This window comes from Haematobia irritans, chromosome 4 (assembly GCF_050003625.1).
Source record: "Haematobia irritans isolate KBUSLIRL chromosome 4, ASM5000362v1, whole genome shotgun sequence".
Lineage (NCBI taxonomy): Eukaryota > Metazoa > Arthropoda > Insecta > Diptera > Muscidae > Haematobia > Haematobia irritans.
The window spans coordinates 21438775-21449011 of record NC_134400.1 but is presented as its reverse complement, the minus strand read 5'-3'; the positions used below and the strand labels follow the sequence as shown (position 1 = coordinate 21449011).

At 37.3% G+C, this 10237-nt stretch overlaps 1 protein-coding gene across 3 annotated transcripts in view; it reads right to left on the bottom strand.

Annotated features, from left to right (window-relative positions):
* Window positions 1-4382: 4382 nt before the first annotated feature.
* The window catches only part of Hml (hemolectin), a 98636-nt gene continuing 92781 nt past the window's right edge, over window positions 4383-10237 (bottom strand). For all 3 annotated transcript variants that reach the window (XM_075306484.1, XM_075306485.1, XM_075306486.1), the window contains 4 exons: window positions 6513-7797; window positions 5768-6445; window positions 4859-5011; window positions 4383-4771 (listed from right to left, as the gene is read on the bottom strand). In XM_075306484.1, coding sequence (XP_075162599.1) covers window positions 4536-4771; window positions 4859-5011; window positions 5768-6445; window positions 6513-7797 — 2352 coding nt within the window. In that variant the 3' untranslated portion in view covers window positions 4383-4535. The remainder of the gene's footprint in view (window positions 4772-4858; window positions 5012-5767; window positions 6446-6512; window positions 7798-10237) is intronic.

Here is a 10237-nt window from a genome sequence, read left to right as displayed (position 1 = left end):
GAGGCTACGCAAGCCAAATTTGGGATCGGTTTATATGGGGGCTATATATAATTATGGACCGATGTAAACCAGTTTTTGCACGGTTGTTAGAGACCATATACTAACACCATGTACAAATTTTAGCCGGATCGGATGAAATTTTCTTCTCTTTGAGGCTCCGCAAGCCAAATCTGGGGATCGGTTTATATGGGGGCTATATATAATTATGGACCGATGTAAACCAGTTTTTGCACGGTTGTTAGAGGCCATATACTAACACCATGTACCAAATTTTAGCCGGATCGGATGAAATTTTCTTCTCTTTGAGGCTCCGCAAGCCAAATCTGGGGATCGGTTTATATGGGGGCTATATATAATTATGGACCGATGTAAACCAGTTTTTGCACGGTTGTTAGAGACCATATACTAACACCATGTACCAAATTTCAGCCGGATCGGATGCAATTTGCTTCTGTTTTAGGCTCCGCAAGCCAAATCTGGGGATCGGTTTATATGGGGGCTATACGTAAAAGTAGACCGATATGACCCATTTTCAATACCGTCCGACCTACATCGATAACAACTACTTGTGCCAAGTTTCAAGTCGATAGCTTGTTTCGTTCGGAAGTTAGCGTGATTTCAACAGACGGACGGACATGCTTAGATCGACTCAGAATTTCACCACGACCCAGAATATATATACTTTATGGGGTCTTAGAGCAATATTTCGATGTGTTACAAACGGAATGACAAAGTTAATATACCCCCATCCTATGATGGAGGGTATAAAAAGGCCCATTTAATACATATATAATTAAGTTTGACAAAATTTGACAAAATATAGAAATAAAATTTTGATAAAAGTTTCTATAGAAATAAAATTTTGACAAAATAAAATTTTGACAACATTTTCTATAGTAGTAAAATTTTGATAAAATTTTCTATATAAACTTTTGTCAAAATTTTCTATATAAATAAACTTTTGTCAAAATTTTCTATAGAAATAAAATTTTGACAAAAATTTCTATAGAAATAAAATTTTGACATAATTTTCTATAGAAATAAAATTTTGACAAAATTTTCTATAGAAATAAAATTTTGACAAAATTTTCAACAGAATTAAAATTTTGACAACATTCTCTATAGATATAAAATTTTGACAACATTTTCTATAGAAATAAATTTTGCCAAAATTTTGCCAAAATTTCCTATAGAAGTAAAGTTTGACAAAATTTTCTATAGGAATAACATTGTGGAAAAATTTTCTATAAAAATAAAATTTTGACAAAATTTTCTATAGAAATAAAATTTTGGTAGATTATTTTTGGCTCGAGTGGCAACCATGATTGTGAACCGATATGGAACAATTTTTGTGTGATTGGGGAACGGCTATATATAACTATAGACCGATATGGACTAAATTTTGCATGGTTATTAGCGGCCACATACTAACATCACGTTGCAAATTTCAACCGGATCGGATGAATTTTGCTTCTCCAAGAGACTCCGGAGATCAAATCTGGAGAACGGTTTATTGGGGGCTATATATAATTATGGATCGATATGGACCAACTCGTGTCCATATCGTGTTTGTTAGAGACCACATATTAACACCACGTTCCAAATTTCAACCGGATCGGATGAATTTTGCTCCTCCAAGAGGCTGCGGAGGACAAATCTGGGGATCGGTTCATATGTGGGCTACATATGGACCAATTTTTACATGGTTGTTAGAGACCGTATACTCATACCATGTACCAAATTTCAGCCGGATAGGAGGGTCCGCAAACCAAATCTGGGGATTGGTTTATATGGGGGCTATATATAATTATGGACCATATAGTATATATAGAGACCATATACTAACTCCACGTACCGAATTTCAACCGGATCGGATGAATTGTGCTCCTCTAAGAGGCTCCGGAGGGCACACCTGGGGATCGCTTTATATGGGGGCTATATATAATTATTTACCGATATGGATCAATTTTTGCATGGTTGTTAGAGACCATGTACCAAATTTCAGCCAGATCGGATGAAATATGCTAATCTTATACGCTCCGCAAGCCAAATCTGGGGGTCCGTTTATATGGGGGTTATACGTAAAAGTGGACCGATATGGCCCATTTGCAATACCGTTCGACCTATGTACATCAATAACAACTACTTGTGCCAAGTTTGAAGTCGATAGCTTGTTTCGTTCGGAAGTTAGCGTGATTTCAACAGACAGACGGATGGACGAACATGCTTAGATCGACTCAGAATTTCACCACGACCCAGAATATATATATACTTTATGGGATCTTAGAGCAATATTTCGATGTATTACAAACAGAATGACATAGTTAATATACCCCCCATCCTATGGTGGAGGGTATAAAAATATAGGAAACATTTAAATATGAACCAATTTTGAGGCAATTTCGTAAAAGTGTATTTATGGTTTATCGGTCAATAGATATTTATTAGAAATAAAGGAAAATTTGAGTCATTTTTACAAGTTTTCGACTTAGCAGTGGTGATTTTATAAGGAAAATTTGAAGATTTTGGCCATTTTTGCCCAAATCGGAAAATCATATATATGGAAGCTAAATCGAAATCTGATTCGATTTCAACCAAATTTGGCATGCATACTTAGTATGTTAATTCTACTCTCTGTACAAAATTTCACGTAAATCGGACTACAACTTTTAACTCTGTGGTCATATGACGGAAAATGGGGAGAAATATATATATGGAAGCCGTATCAAAATCTGAACCGATTTCAATAAAATTGAGCACACTAGACTACACTACTAATTGTACTCCTAGTGCAAAATTTCAAGCAAATTAGGGTAAAACTCTTGCTTCTGGGGCCATATAAGTCTATATCGGGCGAAAGATGTATATTAGAGCTATATCTCAATCTGAACCGATTTCAATCAAATTTGGCACACCTGACTATAGTACTCATTGTTCTCGTGGTGCAAAATTTCAAGCAAACTCTGGCTTCAGGGCCATATAAGTGCATATCGGGCGAAAGATATATATATAAATCTGAACCGATTTCTTCCATTCTGACCCAAAACAGGAACTTGTGCCAAATTTGGAGGCGATTGGACTTAAACTGCGACCTAGACTTTGATCACAAAAATGTGTTCACAGACAGACGGACAAACGGACATGGCTAGATCGACTCGGGGACCCACCCTGAGCATTATTGCAAAATACACCATGTGTCTATCTCGTTTCCTTCTGGGTGTTGCAAACATATGCACTAACTTATAATACCCTGTTCCACAGTGTGGCACAGGGTATAAAAAGCGTACTCTTATGGATGATTGCACCTTTTAGATTTAGAGAGAATTTAGAAACAGACCATTTGCCGTCGCCCACTTATGGACACTCGAATATCTTTGAGTGATCAAGATTTTACACGGATGAAAAAGACTGTTTTTCATATGTTTGGCTATAATCATTATATGTTTGGGACACAAATTTTTAAACACAATATTTTTGAGTGCAAGCATATAATGTTCATAAACTAGCATAACATGTTTGGGACATATATGTTAATATGTTAGAACATATTATGTTTGGGACATAAAATGTTTGTAAATATAATATGCTTGGATGCAAACATATATTAATTTAGAAATAGCCTATAAACATATATGTGTTTAGTAGCTTGGAGCGCTATTTAACAGGGAGCGATATTGAATTAAGTTGGTGGTTGTTGCTTGTTATTTCAAAATTAACATTTTATTTTTCCTTGGGCAATTGATCAGCTACTTCTCTGATCCTTACAAACTGTGTGGTCCGCTGTTCGAATCCCCGTCCGGCAAAAGGTAAAATTAAAATAAAAAAAATCATACAATTGAATAATTTCTTCTACAATGTTTGTATTACAGAAAAAGGTGCTAAGAACTAAAAAATCTCGTGGAAGTGAGAAAGATGTGGGGGAATATACAATTGGGCAGAAACAAAATTTTGAGCATTCAGGTCGAAAACCTATGTTGTTAGCACCTATATTACCTGTTTATTTTCATAATTCATTATGATTGTAAATATATAAATAAATAAATAAAATGTTGAGCACAATATTGTTTGTGAGAATTTTTTTAAGCATATAATATTTTTGGGTGCAAAATGCTTCCAAACATATTATATGTTCACATAATAACATATTGTTTTTTGGAAGACAACATTATTGAATTTGGATGCAAAAATACAAAATGTTTGGAACTTAGACTACCCAAACATATATTGTTTAGACCAATATGCTTTCAAACATATTATATATTGGAAGAGATCAAACATATAAATGTTTGGGCAATACCCAAAAATGTATATGCTTGAAGCAAAATATGTTTGGGAGTATATGTTACAGAAGCGATTTTTTGTGAGCGTGTATACATCATTGCTTTTGCTTTCTTAATTTTCTTTTTGTTTTATTATAACAAGGAAATCTTACATACAATATCCTTATGCTAAATATACTCCTTATACTAAAGCCCGAGTCAAAATTTAATTTCAAATTAATTTCCCACCAATATCTGCCGTTCACCTCCTTCCCATCAGTGTCGTTTCATTTTTATGATTTCGGCCAAAGGCAAAGGTTGCATACGAATATCAAGACCATTGGCTGATGTTTGATACTCAGTGGAATCGGAACAGGGTTGACAACCACAGGCAGATGGTATTTCCAATTCCTTGGAGATTTTGATACCATCTTCACAAGTCAATTGAACTGTAATCGTTTTATAGGATTTGATATTGCAACAATGGCATATCTTGTCTTGGACGAAAGTGTCTGGAAGATGCCGAGAGAGAGAGAGAGAGAGAGAGGAAGAAGTTTACTTTTGAATCACCTGAAAAATTATTAAAACAAGTAACATACCTTTATTGTATTTCGAGCCAGAATTACAAGAGCCCATGCATTCGGTGAAACCTTGTATGGGCTTCTCATTGATACAATAGCCATGACCAGGTTTTAGGACCTTAACCAAGTTACGAGTTTCCGTTTCGGCCAAAGAAACAGGCAAACAATTGGCTGTGTAGGAAAACAAAAAATAAAATGGCCATTGATTATTTTTCAATCGATACCAGTGTGGAAAAAATTTTTGAGACCTTTTAAATAAACACTATACAAAAGAGGCTAACGGTTTTGTTAGAAAAATTAACTAACTCGTGCGAAAATTAAATTAAATTTATAGTGTGGTTCATATGTATTACAACCAAGTTCGGGTTGCTTACATTTCTAAGCCACTCCTTTTATAGCTGACAGATTTATTCCAGTGACAAAATTGTTTCAGTGGCTCAATTTTGGTTTGCAATATTTTCCCACAATACACACAAAGAAAATTTCGCCTAAGAAACTTCTTCATTATGACATTGGAAATGTTCGTTAATAGTATGGAACGTTTTGCTATTAAAACAAGAATTCTTTACAATAAAATATTCTTTGTATTTACGAAATTGTTTGATTGGCTCAAATCGTTTCGTTGGCACAAAGAAAATTTCAACAGAAAGTGAGCCAACGAAATTCGTTCATTACGACAATGAAATATTATTAAACGTTTTGCTATCAAAACAATAATTCTTTACAAAAAAAACATTCTTTGTATTTACGAAATTGTTTCATTGGCTCATTAGGAAAACGAAAGTGTTCATTAATAGTATGAAACGTTTCGTTATAAAATCAAAAATGTCAATGCAATAACGAAAAATTTCTTTGTTGTTAAGAAATTATTTCGTTGGCTCAATTTGAATGAACATTTTCGTTACAAGCTTTTACTACCCAACTTACTCATATCTTCCTTGCGTGGTTCCTCCTTGCAAATCATACAACAACTGTCCTTTTGTGGCATTAACAAATCTTCTCGGCAATCGCTAACATCCGGGCAAGTCTCTCTCATCGAACTTACAATCAAACTTTCACCCTTTTTCACACATGCATAGGTGGTGCAATTGTCTGTGGCTGACTTCCATTGTTCGTTGGCTTCATAGAGTTTACCATCCAATACACATTGGGTCTGGACACATTCGCCACAGCATTTGGAGAGATCTTTTCGCTTATACTCAAAACCGGGACCACATTTTGTGTCACATGTTACTATGGTGCTCAGAATCTGGGCAGTATCATGGGGTCCATATGAACATTGCATTAATCGACAAGGATCCTTGGGATCTGTCCATGTATCGGCTATAGTCTTGGTATATTTTCCATTAGGATCATCCTCTTCTACGATGCAAACGTCCTTGGGTGGATCACAATAATATGTGGGACAACAATCGGCGGCTTCTTGTTTCGTATAGACTTCATAGAATTCCTCTGCACAAGACTCTGGTTTGACGGGACATTCACTCTTATCACAGGCAATTTTTTGTGTGGGACAACAGCCAGACTCGTCCTTGACTAGTTTCTCACCAGGTTTCAAAATTCCTGGGGGTTTCAATGGCTCACATTCCTCTTTGGGCTTACATTCTGAAAATCAAACGCATTTAGTTTCCTTTCGTCCCCCGCTCATCGAGGTCAAATAGGCCATACTCACCGCATATATATTGGGGACATCCATCCGAACCGGTTTTGATTTTCTTAAATTGTCCCGGTCCACATACAGGCATCAAGGGCTCCAGACAGTCTTTGCGTTGCGGTTGTGGTGGTTCCTGGACACAAGTAAAACGAGGACAACACTGATCTTCGGGATCGTATTTCTTTTGTTGGACAAAACCTTCGGCACAGATATTCTCCTCGACCAAACATTTGCGTTCCAAACATTGCGTCTTTCCTTGCTTGTCGCACAGACATTCAGTGCATTTGTCCTTCTGCCAACGCTCACCAGGCATATGATCGGGATCTTCACATTTCACACACAATTCCTCGCTGATACAACGGCCATTATCCAAGACCTTACCAGGTGGACAGAAACAACCTTCGTATCTTTCACTGGGTCCACACAATTCCTCGGTGGTGACGGTATTTACCATTGTATTGGTATTCATATTGACCGCTTGGAATTCATTTAATTGCTGCAAGGAATCACAAGACTTGGAACAGCCACATGATTCGTAATGCATGTCCATGGGACAATCGTAGGGACACAGATCGGGACTGCGCCAATCTAAGCAAATGCCCTGTTTGGCACATTCCTTGGCATAGGCCGATAGGGATTCACAAGAGCCCTTTTGATCGTTACCCGGTTTGCACATATCTTGCTGGCAAGTGGATATATAGGGCAAGGGGTCCACAATCATATTGCATTTGCCAAATATGCCTTCATCAAACATCAACATGCAAGGATCTTTCTCTGGGGGCAAAGGTAAACACTCTTCCGTGACATCGATTTCACTCAAACACTCATCGACTTCCAAACCCAATTTGGGTTCATCAGCCTTCCAGGAGTTGATGACATCAACCAAATCAGTGCTGGCTTTACGACCCTTCTTCTTAGCCGGATTGGGTTGTAAATCATTATTGGGATTACCATCACAATCACCACAGAGACCTTCCATTTTACTGCCATACTTAACGCTGGGAACACCAATGGAGAAAATCAAATCTTCAAAAGCCGCCTTAAGTTCAACATGGGCCTCAGTTAAACTGAGAACCAATTCCTTGCCGGGTATGTCTTTCAGATTAATCCAGCTATCTTTATATGGGAGTTTCTTAACCATAAAACCATCGACTAGGACTTGCAATGCCTTAGGCTTTTTAGGATCTCTTTGAATGTGTATGACATGATCACCATTGAGAATATGCAGGGATTTGGCACAACTCGAATGTTCCGGAGCTGATAGTTTACCCAATTTGCGGCAATCATCCATGGTAACGTATACCTGAAAATGCGACAAGGAATGCAACACATATTGAAAAATAATTAAATACAGTTAAAAGTCGGGCGCCCCGCCTATATTATACCCTTCACCACTGTGTAGACCACAGTACGATCTCAAATCCATTAAATTTGGTGGGAGCTATATAAAGGTTTGTATTCCCATACACATATATTTAAATTTAAATCGATTTGGACAAATTTTTTAAAACTCTACAAATTCTCTACGCTTAACCCTTTCACTACCGATGTCCACCAAGGAGGACATACGAAAACGACACCAAACTCTATTTATCAATTTAGTTTCTATTTTTTTCTCTATCTTATTTTAAAGTAGAGGCTATAATCTAAATAAGCTATAAATATTTTACATAAAATGCATTTTTATAAACTTCTTTAGCAATGAACGAAAAATACGAAATTTTGAGTCCATTTTTCTACTGTATGTCTGTGGTAAATGGACATTCGTACAAAAACTATAGCTGATATTTTTTTGGGGTCTTTTTTGTAGTTTTTCTCACACTTCGAAAGATATAATAGGTCAAAAACCGCTTATTTTCATAGAGCTATTTGGTCACAATCCAAGAATCAAGTTTTCAGAACAAACTCATATAGCTCTTGAAGTAATTGAGGTAGGTCCTCAGAATTAAAATTTTTATTCTACATGCTGTTAATACAAGTAAAAACAGAAGAAAATCTTAAGTTTGTAACGTTGGGATTATTTCGGCAGTGAAAGGGTTAACATTGAATTCGGTTAATACCCTGGAAAGAAACACAATGTTAGCAAAAAAGAAGTATATACGGCCATAAGTTCGGCCAGGCCGAATCTTATGTACCCTCCACCATGGATTGCGTAGAAACTTCTACAAAAAGACTGTCATCCACAATCGAATTACTTGGGTTGCGATAACACTTGCCGATGACAAGGTATCTTAAAAATCCTTAACACCGTCTTCTAAATTGTAAGCTAGTCCATACGGGGGATATATTAAACAAAACAAGTATATACGGCCGTAAGTTCGGCCAGGCCGAATCTTATGTACCCTCCACCATGGATACCGATGGCAAGGTATCCAGCATTGAAATATGGGGGTCGCTTATATGGGGCTATATACAATTATGAACTTGATATGGACCAATTTTTGAGTGACTGGGGATCGATTTATCTGAGGGCCATATATAACTATAGACCGATATGGACCTAGTTAGGCATGGTTGTTAACGACCATATACTAGCACAATGTACCAAATTTCAATTCACTCGGATGAAATTTGCTCCTCCAAAAGGCTCCAAAACCAAATCTCGGGATCGGTTTATATGGGGCTATGTATGATTATGGACTGATATGGACCACTTTTGGCATGGTTGTTAAATATCATATACTACCACCACGTACCAAATTTCAAGCAGATCGGATGAATTTTGCTTCTTCAAAAGGCATCGGAGGTCAAATCTGGGGATCGGTTTATATGGGAGCTATATATAATTGTGGACCGATAGGAACCAATTCATGCATGGTTGTATATATACTAACATCACATACCAAATTTCAACCGAATGGGAAGAATTTTGCTCTTCCAAGGGGCTCTGGAGGTCAAATCTGGGGATCGATTCATATGGGGCCTATATATAATTATGGACCGATATCGACCAATTTTTGCATGGGAGTTTCAGGCCATATATTAACACCACGTACCAAATTTCAACTGAATCAGATGAATTTTGGTCTTCCAAGAGGCTCCGGAGGTCAAATCTGGTGATCGGTTTATATGGGGGCTATATATAATTATTGACCGATGTGGACCAATTTTTGCATGGTTGTTAGAGACCACATACTAACACCATGTACCAAATTTCAGAAGGATCGGACGAAATTTGCTTCTCTTAGAGGCCTCGCAAGCCAAATCGGGGGATCGGTTTATATGGGGGCTATATATAATTATGGACCGATGAGGACCAATTTTTGCATGATTGTTAGAGACCAGCCGGATCGGATGAAATTTTCTTCTCTTAGGGGCCTCGCAAGCCAAATCGGGGGATCGGTTTATATGGGGCTATATATAATTATGGACCGATGTGGACCAATTTTTGCATGGTTGTTAGAGACCATATACTAACACCATGTACCAAATTTCAGCCGGATCGGATGAAATTTGCTTCTCTTAGAGGCCTCGCAAGCCAAATCGGGGGATCGGTTTATATGGTGGCTATATATAATTATGGACCGATGTGGACCAATTTTTGCATGATTGTTAGAGACCATATACTAACACCATGTACCAAATTTCAGCCGGAGCGGATGAAGGCCTCGCAAGCCAAATTTGGGGGTCCGCAAGCCAAATTTGGGGGTCCGTTTATATGGGGGCTATACGTAAAAGTAGACCGATATGGCCCATTTGCAATACCATCCGACCTACATCAATAACAACTACTTGTGCCAAGT